The sequence below is a fragment of the Cyprinodon tularosa genome, unplaced genomic scaffold (genome assembly GCF_016077235.1).
Source record: "Cyprinodon tularosa strain WSP-4 unplaced genomic scaffold, ASM1607723v1 ctg109, whole genome shotgun sequence".
In the NCBI taxonomy this organism is placed as follows: Eukaryota; Metazoa; Chordata; class Actinopteri; order Cyprinodontiformes; family Cyprinodontidae; genus Cyprinodon; species Cyprinodon tularosa.
This window is the reverse complement of record NW_024037882.1, coordinates 1003375-1019296: the sequence shown is the minus strand read 5'-3', so window position 1 is coordinate 1019296 and position 15922 is coordinate 1003375. Positions and strand designations below refer to the sequence as shown.

At 38.1% G+C, this 15922-nt stretch overlaps 1 protein-coding gene across 1 annotated transcript in view; it reads right to left on the bottom strand.

Annotated features, from left to right (window-relative positions):
• Positions 1 to 14222, bottom strand: part of ksr2 (kinase suppressor of ras 2) — a 181771-nt gene extending 167549 nt beyond the window's left edge. The window contains exon 1 of the mRNA XM_038293576.1: positions 13495 to 14222. Within this exon, the coding sequence (XP_038149504.1) occupies positions 13495 to 13668 (174 nt within the window). The 5' untranslated portion in view covers positions 13669 to 14222. The remainder of the gene's footprint in view (positions 1 to 13494) is intronic.
• Between the last annotated feature and the right edge of the window lie 1700 nt (positions 14223 to 15922).

The window sequence follows — 15922 nt, the reverse complement described above, 5'->3', positions numbered from 1 at the left end:
AGTCTCTGTTGGGCCCTCTTTTGAACACTGTTGTAAGTGAAAATGATCTACAGCAAACCCATTGTTGCTGAGGATGGTAAGGGGAGGTAGTGTGACAGAAGTTCTCCAGAGCGCCACCCTCACCTCTGCTCAGATTAATGATCCATGAAAGACCAGATAAGGGTCTAAGTGGAACCTACAACCTTTGAATCTGCTTTTGTTGTTATTATGAACTTGTTTAATTTTAGTATCATATGTAAGTTGGTAGCTACACCTCTGTTTTGGAGGGTCTGAGAAACTCAGAAACCATTAATAGGTAAAGCTTTTTCCCCTATTTTCTCTTAGTTCCAAAAAACAAAGTAAGCAGAATTAAATCCTTCTAGGCAACAATTGTTCTTCACTAAATTAAAAAAACGCCATGATTTACCTTTGATACAAAAGGTTTACCTGGAGTTTTTCACCTTGAACCAGTGTTCGAAAATGTATATATATATATATTTCTTTCCTTGATCATGTGATGTACAGTATGATGTATGGGTTTGCTGGCAAAACTAAACATGTCCTGATCTCCTGTGAATATTTTTTTTTTCCCGTTTTTGTTGTTGTTGTTTTTTTCCTCCAACATGTTAAAAGTTTTCCCTTCTCCTGAATAACAAAATAATTACATCACATTTCTTCATCTGTAGAGAACTGTTCATTAGAAAATAAATATTAGTATTTCCACTGCATTTCCCATGTATCCAATGGATACTGCTAACAATGTGTAATTATGCTAATGGGGGCCAGTGTAACACATCAGACACCCAGGTGATGATGAGGCTTGTGGTAAAAGCAAACTAAATGCTAAATATTAATAATAAACTGCGTTTTTCTTTATTTTCAGGGCAAACCCAGAAATTGTATCATAATTCTCCCCAAACAGTTTTACAGATAACATTGCTGACCTGTCCAGCAAAATTTTACAAAGAAGAAAACTCAATCTTCTGTCTAAATGTAAATATGTTGGTGAAGATTTAAAAGAGAAAAGCGCTCTAAATCAAGACATTGACTTATGTCAAAATGTGATTTAATATCCATAACAATGGATATAGTCCTAAACAGGACGCTTTTCAGCAAGATAATTAAAAAAATGCTAACCCAGAAAACACCAAAACAACCCGTACCCCGAATTTTTATTAAAGTATTGACTAAATTCCAAATCCATCTTAAAGTTAAATTGTGTTAATCCCAAATCAAATCCTAACTTTTTCATTTTGAAACATGAGTTTTTGAGGGAGTTGACTGTATATATGATACAAAATAGATAAAGTAAATATGATACCTAAAATTGCAATTATCCATAAAATGATTAATAAATCTGTAAAATAAGATGAGAAATGTTGTGGTATAAACTTAAAGTCAAAAGTCATAGTAGTTAAAGTTAGGATCCAAGTAATTTGTGTTTCTAGCAAGTCATTTAATCTGCGATTCATTAAAGCTCTTATTTATTCCTTTTAGTTAAACCAAAAAGTGACATTTATGTGGGGGGGTTTTTGTACTCGTAACACGTTCTTAAAAATTATCATATCTGTTTTTCTCATAAAGCAATGTGTTAAAAAATGCTAATAAAAATGCTAATAAAAACACATTTACCATTTGGATACAGATTATTGTGAAATATGTATACTTAAAGATTTTAATGTGCGTGGGGGGGGGGGGTGCTATAACAATAGAGCTGCAGCCAAAAAAAGGATGTAATAGTCAAGATCTGTCATTGTGGGTGGAAAATATGTCAGCTTCTCTCCTGTGATTGACATACACAGAATCTAAATGTGGCCAAAGCTTTTTATTTTTTAATGCGACAAAAAAAAATCTTGCAGTTTAATTTGTTCTGCAGGTTTTATAAAAACAGCAATTCAGCTGTAAGAAAATGTGGCTAATTTCCCCTTGAAGAAAATCTGTCGCCAATTTAAATTTCCCCACATGTCAAAAGTTAAAAGAGAGCAAAGATAGGGCATCATCATCATCACCACCATCATCATCCTCATCATCTTACCAAGGAATGAACAATGGAGACACAATAAATGGACACTCTACATACAGAATGAAAGGCTGTGATCTCTTTTAGGACTTAAATAGAGAGACAACAAGCTGCTAAAATCAATCATATTTTCCTTTACTGTATTTAATATTTTAGTTGTTAAGTAGTTAAATTGAACAAACATCTGCTGAAATTACAATAAGTTCGGTTTTCTGGAAATATGTCAATTTTTTGGGTCAGTTGTGCTTCCATGACTTAGTTAAATTGGTAGTAAATAGTTATTTTCCACATAGCTGAACAATTGTTCCAGTAGATATTAGCCATAAGATTATTTCTCCTTGAAATAAGTATTCAACTCACTTCTAAATTATCACCAGCAATAACAACAACTTATGTAGCATCTTGTTTGGCGCTTCACTTGCTGTGAAGAAAGCGTGACAGTTTTAGTGCCAGTACTTTCAAAACCAGCTATTAGAATGTAAATGGTGGAATACTATTCTCATTAAAATAAAGTATTGCTGTAAAGCTATTATGTCAACAAGCTTGAGCAATGCTAGTTTGTTTACATAGCTTCATAAATGCACCTTTATGTTTAAGTTTATAATTTAAAATATATGTACTCCTCAAACCTGATATAAAGTATTTTAAAGTGCTACTTGGTTATAATATTAAAAACTACAAGCTTCCAATTTACAGCTAGAGCTGTTAAATAAATCAATAAAAAACTATTAATCCAATTTTTTTGTTTATGGTGATTCATTTTTAAAATATCAGGATTTTTTTTCACCAATGTACTGCTTGGGTTTCCATAGATAAAGAGTTACATCAGCTCATTAATTGTTGCTCTTAGATGTGTACCCATTACTGATGAACTAGCTCTGTTTGATACCACTAGCTGCAAACATTCAGTGTTTTAGATTGTCATTGTTTGAAACATGATGATTTTACAAATGTGTTTTCCATTTTGAATTTTGTTGATCTCTAAGCCTCCCAGAACTGCATGCTTGATGTCAAAGCTAGTTTTTAAAAGCAGTTTTTTGTCATTTGTCATCTTTATTAGGAAATTTAAGATACATTTTTTAAGGTTTTACTAAAAAAATAGCTTCAAAATAGCCTTTTTATTTGACCCTTTACAACTAAAACATGTTTTGATGAGCAAACTGACAGTTTAAGAGTTCAGCAACGAGGCATCTATAAGCCTGTAGCCTGTTTTCTGAATGTACTTGGGGTTGGAAGCTCCCATCCTGTTTCTGCAGGTGTGAGGTCAGTTTGTTTTCCACAGCTTCATTGAGTTCTTGATGAGGGCTATTAGAGTCCTGTTGATCTTGTACATTTCCAAGCAATCCAGTATCCATGTATGTGGCATTGAGTCGTAGGCTTTCTTATAGTCAATCCAGGCAGTGCACAGATTTGTCTGTCTGGTCTTACAGTCTCGAGTGACTGCTCTATCCACTAGTAGCTGGTGCTTGGCTCCTCTGGTGTTACTGCCTATTCCCTTCTGGGAAGGGTGCATGTATTGAGCCATGTGCCTATTCATCTTAGCCGCTATGATGCCTTGACAGGAGCTTCCATGTTGTACATAGGCAAGTAGTTTGATGGGATTGTTCCCTTCTGGGGATCCTTCATGATCAGAATTGTCCGTCCTTGGGTTAACCATTCTGGGTGGGTCCCATCCATCAGCAGTTGGTTCATTTGTGCTGCGAGGCATGCATTAAGTGTGGTTAGTTTTTTCAGCCAGTAGGTGTGGATCATGTCAGGGCCTGGTGCTGTTCAGCTCTTCATACCTGCTGCTCTTTCTTGGACATCTGCCGTTGTAACGGTTACTGGTTCTTGTTCTGGGAGATTGCTGTGATCTGTTCTTAGATCTTCTAGCCACTGAGCATTGGTGTTGTGGGATGCCTCCTTCTCCCATATGTTTCTCCAGTACTGTTCAGTCTCAGCCCTGGGTGGATCTGATCTTGAATTACCCTGCCACTGTGAGTACACTTTGGATGGGTTTGTGGAGAACACCTGGTTTATTCTCCTGGCTTCTGCTTGGATCCTTGTATCTCTTTAGGCGGGTGGCCAGGGCAGCGAGTCTTTGTTTGGCAGTTCCTAGAGCCTCAGGAATCGACAGCTTGTTGTACTTAGGTAACCTCTTCCCTACACCTTTCTGCAGGTCTGAGAGCTGACTAACCTCTCTTCGTGTTGCCTTGATCTTGGCTTCCAGCCTTCTCCTCCATGGGGGCTCTGCTTTGTGGCCTGTGGTGTTTATCTTATAGCCAAGCTTCTCTAGGATCACTGTAGCTGTGGCATAGGTCAGCTCGTTGGTCTCAGTTATGTCCTTAGTAGGGATAGTACGTAGCGCTGCATTTACATCTTCTAGAAGACTTTCAGAGACTTTTGTCGTACAAGCGGATCCAGTTTGGTTATCATCTGCTGTCGTAGATCAGCCGCCCTTACGTTTAGTGGGCTTGTTGTTGTTGGGGCTGGGGACCCAATCTCTGTGTGTTCGGATGATGATATCTCCCTACTGACCTGTTGTCCTGACTCCCCCTTGCCGCAGCATGTCAGTTGTACCTCATCAATTTCTAGCTGTGATAGGAGCTGCCGTTTGTGGATGTTAGAGCACTGAGTTAGTAGTTGTTTCTTTGTCAATGTCGATGATGGTTGTTGGAGCTGCCATAATTCCCATAGTCTCTGCATGTAACCTCTCTCACTGGGGACGCTTGTATAGCAGCATTTCATCAGTTCCAAGTTTTCTGCTCTAGTGCATCTACACTCACCGGCCACTTTATTAGGTACCCCATGCTAGTAACGGGTTGGACCCCCTTTTGCCTTCAGAACTGCCTCAATTCTTCGTGACATAGATTCAACAAGGTGCTGGAAGCATTCCTCAGGGAGTTTGGTCCATATTGACATGATGGCATCACACAGTTGCCGCAGATTTGTCGGCTGCACATCCATGATGCGAATCTCCCGTTCCACCACATCCCAAAGATGCTCTATTGGATTGAGATCTGGTGACTGTGGAGGCCTTTTGAGTACAGTGAACTCATTGTCATGTTCAAGAAACCAGTCTGAGATGATTCCAGCTTTATGACATGGCGCATTATCCTGCTGAAAGTAGCCATCAGAAGTTGAGTACATTGTGGTCACAAGGGGATGGACATGGTCAGCAACAATACTCAGGTAGGCTGTGGTGTTGCAACGATGCTCAATTGGTACCAAGGGGCCCAAAGAGTGCCAAGAAAATATTCCCCACACCATGACACCACCACCACCAGCCTGAACCGTTGATACAAGGCAGGATGGATCCATGCTTTCATGTTGTAGACGCCAAATTCTGACCCTACCATCCGAATGTTGCAGCAGAAATCGAGACTCATCAGACCAGGCAACGTTTTTCCAATCTTCTATTGTCCAATTTCGATGAGCTTGTGCAAATTGTAGCCTCAGTTTCCTGTTCTTAGCTGAAAGGAGTGGCACCCGGTGTGGTCTTCTGCTGCTGTAGCCCATCTGCCTCAAAGTTCGACGTACTGTGCGTTCAGAGATGCTCTTCTGCCCACCTTGGTTGTAACGGGTGGTTATTTGAGTCACTGTTGCCCTTCTATCAGCTCGAACCAGTCTGGCCATTCTCCTCTCACCTCTGGCATCAACAAGGCATTTCCACCCACAGAACTGCCGCTCACTGGATGTTTTTTCTTTTTCGGACCATTCTCTATAAACCCTAGAAATGGTTGTGCGTGAAAATCCCAGTAGATCAGCAGTTTCTGAAATACTCAGACCAGCCCTTTTGGCACCAACAATCATGCCACGTTCAAAGTCACTCAAATCACCTTTCTTCCCCATACTGATGCTCGGTTTGAACTGCAGGAGATTGTCTTGACCATGTCTACATGCCTAAATGCACTGAGTTGCCGCCATGTGATTGGCTGCTTAGAAATTAAGTGTTAACGAGCAGTTGGACAGGTGTACCTAATAAAGAGGCTGGTGAGTGTATGTCTTGTTCCAGTAGCCAATTTGTGACGCGGACCTTGTTAACTCGGGCGACGTCCGAGCCGGTATGGCTCTTGTATTTGCGGTTTCACCCATGCCTGAGGTAGGCCACTGAGCACAAAGGACCTTGCCTAAGGGTCCACCTGGATGTCCTTGCCGGGAATCGAACCCACGGTCACCTGTACCGGAGTCGTGGGTGTATATATATATATATATATATATATATATATATATATATATATATATATATATATAAGCAGTGGTATAAACATATGACTGTAAATTTACAGTTCCAACATTTTTAGGGTTTGTTTTTGTTAGTTTATTCTAATTTAGTTCTGCGATTTACACTTTGTTTTACACAATGAATTTTCTGAATACTTACCATAAAAAGACCAGATGAGGAGTGAAAAGAAAGAAAATAGTTCAAGATTCAGTGTGAAAAAGTAACTAAAGTTTTGTATAGAGACGAGTAGCTTTCAGGAACAATATGAACGAACAATGATATCTATTGAAGCTGGAGATAAAACTGTTAAGCATTCAGATTTTGTTGCATATTTTAGGGAAAAGTTTATGAGATATTAATTTTTTCCTTTTTTTTGAGTCTAAGCTGCTGGTAGATGGTGCACAACAATATTAGGGTTTAATGATTGGTATTCTTGAACCAGAAGATTAAATGTTGCTTAAGTTGATAAACGTGAATTTTTGTAAGTTAACTCCAAGGTATTGTTAATTTGCTATTCACACAGCTTGCTCAACTTATCCTAAAAATGTCTTAAAAGAAAATGAGTAAAATTAAAAAACAATAAAAAAATAAACATCTATTTTCACTGTGATTTTAGGTCAAACATTTCAGAAAAAGAAAGCGTTTAGTGATCTTTTTATTGCCATTATTTAATACCAGGAGTTTCACAATAATATAACTGTACAATCAACAACCCTGGATTGACGTAGTCCATGCAGAGTAACTGACTGATAGATATTTTGGATATAAAAAGTCAATCAGCAGAGCAGAGCCTAATATATCAAAAGTTGTGTCTATCTGCTAGAACAAATCCCTTCTAACTGAAACAATTCATGATGCCACTCTCTTCACATTGATGCCTTTTTGTGTGATTTTACACAAACTTGTCAACTTTTTTTTTTTTTTTGTTAAAGATCAAGTTTTAAAATCTGCTATGACCCCCACTTTTCAGCAAGTGGTCGATGGAGATGGGTGGATCCTACGATGCAGCAGCAAAGAGCAAGAGAAATCTACTGTTGTCCCCCAGTGGGGAGGTTCAGGTTTACCAGCAGCAAAGTGACAGCCAAATTAAGCCTGCAGCTAAGATCAAATATAACACTAAAATAAATAATGGCCTTTCAAGTTAGAGGAAAACTTATAACATAGAGAAAAATTTGTACAGTTATAAAAAGTAGCATACACATAAATATGGAACTCGGTATAAAAGCTTCAAATAAAGACATTTCTTTCATATTTGTAACAAATGTAGCAACATATTTCCAGGAATATGGAAAAACTATAAATATTAGAATGCCAACTTATTGAGATGGAGTTTGTAGGAAGCAGTGATGGTTCTTCAGTCTAAAGCAAACCAAAATGGGTTGTTTTTTGATAAAGTTCAGTTTCTGATAAATGTTTGTTGAATCCCTTTATTGATTGCCAGAGCCTTATTAACAGTGAATCCCAGCCTGGGGTTGTATAAAAGGAAGTGAGCAACAAATGTGCTATCATCATTGAGCTATATTATCTGCTAAGACTCTCGCTGCTATCTATACATTTTCTATTAAGTATTTTAATAAAGCCTATTAATTTCCTTGTTGCTCTGGGTTTGGATATTGTCTATTCTACTCTATCTGATGCCTCTAAAAATCAAGAATGTGACCTTTTTCTTTTACCAAGTTGAACATCCGCCCTAGTTAGACATAAAGTTAAAATTGTAGCTAAAAAAAAAACAAGTTTATGTCAAGAGTTTTACTGATGCTTATTGCAATGGTAAAATTCCTCGTTTGTGTAAAGTTTGTGGTAATGACAATACCTGTGATTTTACACAGTTACCTTTCTTAAAAGGTTTTTAGTATAAAACAGATAATTGGCCCCATTGTTTTTACAGCCTTAAATACTCTCTTGTTTAAAGTCCACGACATGCAAAAGTGATTCATTTTAGCTGGCATTCATGGATCGGCACGCTAGCTGCAACTCTCTTCCCTTCTCTATGGCTGCATACCCGCTTTAAGTGTACCACATCCACCTCAAGGGCTGGAGTGAGGAAGTAAGTGTCTCACTTTTGTTAAATATAAGGTGCCTCTGCTGTTTGGATATTGTGTTTTTTTTTTTTTTTTTTTTTTTTTTTTTTATTGTGATTATATTGCAAATGCAATTAATTTAGCAGCCAGTACTTAGAATACCAGCAATTGTCTTACACCTAATTCTTTAATCTACACAGAAGTGAGAAATCTGTAATATTCCCATGGGAATAACTCACCCAAATTTACAGTAATTTTGAGATTAAATCAGCAGGAATGCAACCTACTGGGATCAGTGCAATTGGTGTTTATTGTCATTGCTTGGTTGAGACAACATCAACCTAAAATATACGCCTCAAGCAATATGGTTAAAGAGCAAAAACAATAAAAAATCAACAGCAACACAAACTACTCAAAAAATTATTTGATTTATTTAAAAAATAAACTGACTTTAGAACTAGCCCACATGTGCAGCGCCTCACGCTTTCTCATGAACTGACAAACGGAGAACATAGAGGAAACTGTAGTAAATACAGAATAACTAATTTTACATGTGGGGCAACTGTAAGGGTATGCATGGGGGAAAATAAAGGTTATATTTAACTTTTGAACCTGCATAATGCTCTTCTAAATATTCTTAATCACTATATTTCTTTAACTTCTTTGCAGTTTACAATAATTACATCAAGTTTGGTAATTATAATAATTGGAGAGAGAAATCCAAAGATACTGACAGAGACTCAGAAAAATAAATAAATGCATTTTTTATAGCAGAACAATCATCTATTTTTTTTTAAAGAAAATCCAATCTAAAATTTCACAGAAAACAATAAGATGCCATGTTTTTTATTCCTCCCATGATAATTTCTGTGAATTGAATGTTACTAGGTAATGTAGGGGTAAACGATCATCTGCGACCTTTAAAATAAGAATCCAAAACTTTCTGTTTCTACAGGAAATAAATGCACTGACATCATATAATGGCTTATTTCCTTTTAGCCACTCTTTAAATGAAAAACACCAGAGAACATGCTATTCAAGTAAAGCAGTTTGGACGTGCATTGGTCTTTATATGTCATGAAATAGCAAAAAGGAAACATCTCTGCTCTATATAAACTCTTAGCCATAATTACAAAGTTTAAAATGAGGGTTTTCCGATATATTATTCATATAATAAATTATTCCAATATCAGCAAAAATGTGAGAATCAAATTATATTCCTGTATCTAAAATTTCTGATATAAGCACCAATAACTAGGCCAGCTGTTCTCAAAGCAATTGTTGTTGACTATTGTTCTCTGTTTGAGAGCCATTAAGCACTAAGATCAATAAAAAATAAATAAATAAGTAAGAAAAGTAAAAACAATATGGAAAATTAAAGGGAAAAAGAAAACATAAAATGAACCAACACAGACTTGCTTTTGAGGATTAAACACCAGAGAGAAAAATTAGACTTCAAAAGAGATTTTTAAAATGGTCAAAGAGGAAGCCGGTCTGATGTGCAAAAGCAAATCATTCCTGTTTGGGACCGGCTACTGAGAAGGCCTGGTCCCTCCAGATTGCTTTTGGCAGCAATCTGGTTGGCATTTTAAGTACTGACAGGATAGACAAAAAACATTTTAACTTGCATTTAGTGTACGGTAAGTATGGTGAAAAGTTATGTTAATAGGACTCAAACCAAAAGGGAGCAAAAACTGAGATCTTAGCATCTGCAGCCTTAATACATTTATTAGACATTATCTATATGGTAATATGAAAACGGCTTGTATTTCATTCTAAACTCCTGTCAGGATAATAATTTCCTGTCTTACTGGAATAAATATAAAATGGAACTTTAACTGGAGCCATGCTTTCATAAACACGGACACTAAGGATCAGGCTTCCAATAACAAATAGATGGGCCTGGTGAACAGCATGATGTATGTGTGAAAACTCACTACGCTTACTATTACGTAAAGTGGAGAAGCTGTGATGCTGCCGGACTGTTTCTCCTCCAAAGACCATTGAAACCTTGTTAGAAATAGATTTAAACATCAGGAGACCTTTACAAGATAATAGAACATTAACAGACTCAAAATGCACTTTGTATCATAGTTGTCTTAGTATGCAGAACTAAATCTTGTAGAAACCCTGTTAGTATTTAAATACGGTAATCTCTTTCTGCAGGATCCAACATTATTAAATATTATAGAAAACAGGTAGTGGCTTGTTATAAAAAATAGATATGCAACTGTTTAAGTTTGAGGCTTACTATAATCTTGTATAGGGGCTGTAGATATAATATGGATCTTATCATATCAATAATTACTAAATGTGAATAACTGGGGGGAATCATCCATGAAATTTTGTCTCAGCTAATTGTTTCTTTTTGTTACAAAAAGCATTGTATTTTGGAAAATATTTCAAAACAGATCTACCAGGAGAGACTGAGATTACAGTAAAGTATAGGTCAGACTTAAATCCAACACCCATAATGCTTTGCCAAACTGTCTGTGAACATAGTAAACATTCCTATCCACACTGTAGCCTGTCTGCTAAGTGCTGGTTTTACACACTTAACAATAGTTCTGTTTTAGTCATGAAAGCAATTTTCCTCTATCATCCCCCATATTTAAAAACTCACACATCGCTATATGATTGCGTGTGAATTTACATCCAGGGTCATTTTCCTGTGGGGATCAAAGTGTGGCACTCACAGGTGACTTTATGGTTGGCTATTTTTAGCACCAGCATCTCAGTTGTAATCCAACTGGGACTGAGTGTGTTTTGATGGCACATACAGATACCCAGTGTTGACTTTATGAACACCTCATTGCACTTAATGGTGTTTGTTTTAATCTCTTGAGACATCACCCAAAAACACTCTCACAGGCCCTTAGTGCTGCGCACAGATCTACAGTGCACCTTGGTGAGTTTTCACTCACCTTATCTCTCTTTATGGCCTGTTTCTTCACAGGCTGCTTTGACTAAACCAGAGGCGTAGCCAGAAAACCCTAATAGGGGTGGCCAGTCAATAACCAATGTACATTGAGGGGTGGCTGAAAGGCACCAGAACCTCAGGGTCAATCTGCACTGTTCCATCAGGATTGAGCTCAACATTCATTTTTTAAATAAAGACAAACAAAACTTTCCTGCAGCCTTTGCTAACAAATGGCTATATACTTAAAACTTCTGTGCTGTGTAAATAAAACGTATAGTGGAATAATTTATTTCAGGTTTGAGTTCTGGGGTGAACATTTTCTATTGTCATTACCTACTTTTATCAATAATCATTGTGATAATCGTTATCGATTATCGATAATCGATAATCGTTGTGATATATGAAAAATTTAAATGTTAAATAAGTTTGAACATTCCCCTTCAAACTATTACTGCAGCCACCCTCTGTATTAGAGGTGGTATGGGTGGCCACAGGGCAGGAGCGAAGCTAGATGGGGGGCCAGGGGTGGCCATGGCCACCCTTACCCAATCATTGGCCACCACTGTGGCCACCCATACCATTTTTGCCCTCTAATATAGAGGGTGGCAGCAGTAATAGTCTGAAGGGGAATGTTCAAAACATTAAAATTTTCTGTGGTTAATTATGCAGATCAATATACCAACATAAAAGATGATAAATACAGAATTCATGCTCTTTTTAGAACAAGATTTTGTGTTATATGGGGTAAAGAGAAAATGTGTCTCTGGAAGTCATCTGAGAGTCTTCAGTGAAATCATAGATAAATAACAATTGTAATAAAAAATTATCAAATAATCCATTTATGTAGATATTAGTGCTTGTAAACATAAATTTTATGCAGAATGTTTATTGATACAAGTAAGTAATTAATGATGATGGAATGCCCCAGATCTCAAAACTTAAAGAATTATATCCACTATACCTTTTATTTAGAAAGCATGGATGTTTAAATATATGCATCTACTTGTTAGCAAAGGCTGTAGGAAAGTAAAGCTTGTCTTTATTTAGAAAATATGGATGTTTTGCATGTTATTTTTCCTACTGGAACAGCGTAGATTGACCCTGAGGCTCTGGCGCCTATCCACTTTCAGCCACCCCTCAGTGTACATTGGTTATTGCCAATGGCGTAACAACACAACAATAGGCCCGTAAGCAACATTATCTGGGTGGGCCCCATATGAAGTACAACAGCCCCATCACCTACCCACCCCACCAGAACCCGCGTCATAAACACATTGTCCGTAACAGTTATGGTTTTAATCTACGCTCTGGATTACCCATAATTCCAAGCCGTATTGTAAAAAATAAAATACTCCAATAAATCGTTCTTCTAAGATCTTTACTGCGGTTTGAAACATATTATATGTTGTATATGAATGTATTTTTTACCAACCGTCTAATGAACTATACACAGTTATTAACATAGTAATTAAAAGTACCACTGTCTGCTTTGCTGTTGGTGTCGTGTTTAAACAGCTCACCATTATGTTGAAATCTGCCATGTGTTGTGATATAAATAAGGTCCGATCAGTCAAAAAAGTATCATGTGGGTTTAAGAGGAATTTTTTACACCATTACCCCTGCAAAGAGACGTCCTAGGTCACAATTGAATAGGGGGCAAACCAGGTGTCAGTGACGGGGCCCCTAAGAGGTCAGGGGTCCCTAAGCAACTGCAGTCTCTGCTTACTGATAGTTACGCCATTGATTATTGCCTGGCCAATCTTACGCCTCTGCCACAGGGGTGGCCAATGATTTGCGAAGGGTGGCCATGGCCACCCCTGGCCCCCATCTAGCTCTGCCCCTGGACTAAACAAAACTAAACAACAAAATACACACATCGAGATATTCTGGGTATTATGTAACGCAATTTACAGAATACCCCACTGGTTAATTAAGGGATAACGACATTTTGTAACTTAGTAATCTGGCCGCCTTGCATAAGGTTGAGGTCTGGATGCAGATGCGCAGGCTGGCGCGCTGGTAATGGTTTGTAAACACAGGCAGCCTATAGGCCTCAGATGTTATTCTGATGGAGGAGAGCCACCTTCTCTCCGCGCCACCTGCAGAATGCGCAAGTCTCTGACAGCGCGCTGCAGCCCCGTGGCCTCTAGGTTTATACTGCACCGCACAAAACCGGATAGCTTTTTGGCATCAATCTGTGCGTATTAATGCAGTGACAGCACAATGCCATGTTGCCCCGCTGGAGGAAAAAAAAAGTACATATAAATATGCAGAGTGGCCTAGAATGAGCCCGGTGACAGCTATTGGTGTATGGATGAGATGGAGGAGCGTTAAAAAAAACGGTGCTTACCTCCAGGGTTCGGATCTCTTTTTGTGTCAGGTCGTTGGATGTGGCACATTTGGTCCTTAAACCCTCCAAACTGGAAATGCTTATGTCTATCATGTTTTGCACCAACTCGCACTGCTGCAAGGCTTTCTGCAAACTCAGATGCTGCTCCTCGCTTTTTGTCATCTCCTCGTTCATAGTTTAGCGACCGGTGGATGTTTTTTTTTTATTTTTTTTTTACCCCTTTTGCGCTTTTAAAATAAAAAATAAATTAAATTATAGGAGCGAGAATATCACTGATTTGGAAAAAGAAATGATCCCATGGAACAGAGCAACCTGCAGAACGCCATGAAACGAGATGCTGTAGGTTTTATTTGACCCGTGAGAGAGTGGACTCCATTGTAACAGTAGTTCTCAGTCCTGCTGGATCATCAAGGTGTCTCTGGATGGAGGCTAGATCAGGCACGATGTAAAGACATCGAGTCGGAGGACGCGCTTGGACGCAGCATCCATCGGTGTCCCCTTAGAAAGAAAAAGAAAAAAGAAAAAAAAAAAGAAGAGAGATGATGCTGCTCAGCGCATCATAAGCAGCCGGATCGGGAGGAGAAGCCTGGTTGATGGTTTAAAGGTTGTGGTGTGTGGACTGGATGCAGGTACTCCCTGTCTCCCTTGGCAGCAGCTGCATCCCGGTTCGTTCCCACCACACCGACATGTTTCCTGTCAATCAAACCCACAGCAACAGCATCGCAGCGCCCAGGCTCAGCCGAGAGGGGCCGCTCTCGCGAGAGAAAGTGCAGAAGACCTCGGTCTGCAGGACTGGATAGAAAACTGAGAATATCTACAAGAAAAATCTTCTGTAATGAGGTCTGTTTTTATATTTATGGCAGAATTTTATTTAAAGAAATAATTATTACTGCAAACAAAAAGTACAAGTAGCTACTGTAACTTGTCAAATAAAAAAAAATAGTGGAAAGGTGATATGCCTACCACAGTAATTAAGTTAATTAAAACATTCACACCTATATATATATATATATATATATATATATATATATGTGTGTGTGTGTGTGTGTGTGTGTGTGTGTGTGTGTGTGTGTGTGTGTGTGTGTGTGTGTGTGTGTGTGTGTGTGTGTATTTGTGTATGCATGTTCTCCCTGAGCTTGCGTGGGTTCTCTCCAGGTACTCCGGCTTCCTCCCACAGTCCAAAAACATGACTGTTAGGTTAATTGGCTTCTCTAAATTCTCCTTAGGTGTCATCTCCTCGTTCATAAAGAAGGTTCTGGGTTCAATTCCTGGCCCGGGGTCTTTCTGCATGGAGTTTGCATGTTCTCCCTGAGCATGCGTGGGTTCTCTCCGGGTGCTCTGGCTTCCTCCCACAGTCCAAATGTATAACGGAATCAAGGAATATCTGCAATATTCATTGAGTAGGGATGACTAATTAAAATTCTGAAAGTTTTCACTTATCTCAACCCCAAATTTAATTGGCTTTTCTAAATTGTCTTTAGGTGTGAGCTTCAATGGTTGTTTGTCCTGTTTGTCTCTGTGTTGCCCTGCGATAGACTGGCGCCCTGTCCAGGGTGTACCATGCCTCTCACCCATCGACTGCTGGAAATAGGCACCAGCACCCCTCGCAACCCCAGCAGGAATAAGCGTGACAAAAAATGGATGAATGCTGGATAGGATTACAAAGTAATTATTAAAATGGTCAAAAGGCCTTTGTTTCATGGTATGATATCAAGAAACATTGTAACAATTTGACAAATAGGCTGTGTTTTAACCCTTTTAACATTTAGCTCCATTGCCTTGGCATCCAAAGGGCTCGTAGTTTTAAATCAACACTGAATCTACTCGTTCGATACAGTTCTATAAAGCAAACGATGTGTTATGTTATAGGTTTCTCCTTCAAATGAGGATAGGCTTTAATAAGCACCTCATCCACAGACAATTATATGTGAGCTGTTGGACTGATGAGCACTAATAAGTCATTTTGCATAAAATAATGATTGGGAAGAATTTTAATATTTAAAATAGTTACCAATTATATTTTTAATAGATAAGCATAGCACTGGGATTCCTTCTGAGCCTGTTCTGAAAATTTAATTTTTGTTTTAGGATCAGGAAAAGGCATGATGCTATGAGCCCCACACAGAAATCATTCTCATCATGCTTTGGGGGGATTTATGTTACATGTAGAGAACATAGCCAGAGAATAACTCTTTTTCAAAGTATTATTTAAAAAAAAAACTGATATGTTTCATCTAAAGTACCACTTCAGTAATTTCAGCTTTGTGTGCAGTCTGGAGTTCTAAGTAAAACCTTGGTTTTGATGTGAGCCTTAATGTTAGGATTATTTACATCGACATATAGAAGTATTCTATTTGTTCTGGAAATACTTTGGGGTCAATAATAATAAAAAAAAAAGTAATAATAATGTATGTAACATTTTGTTTCA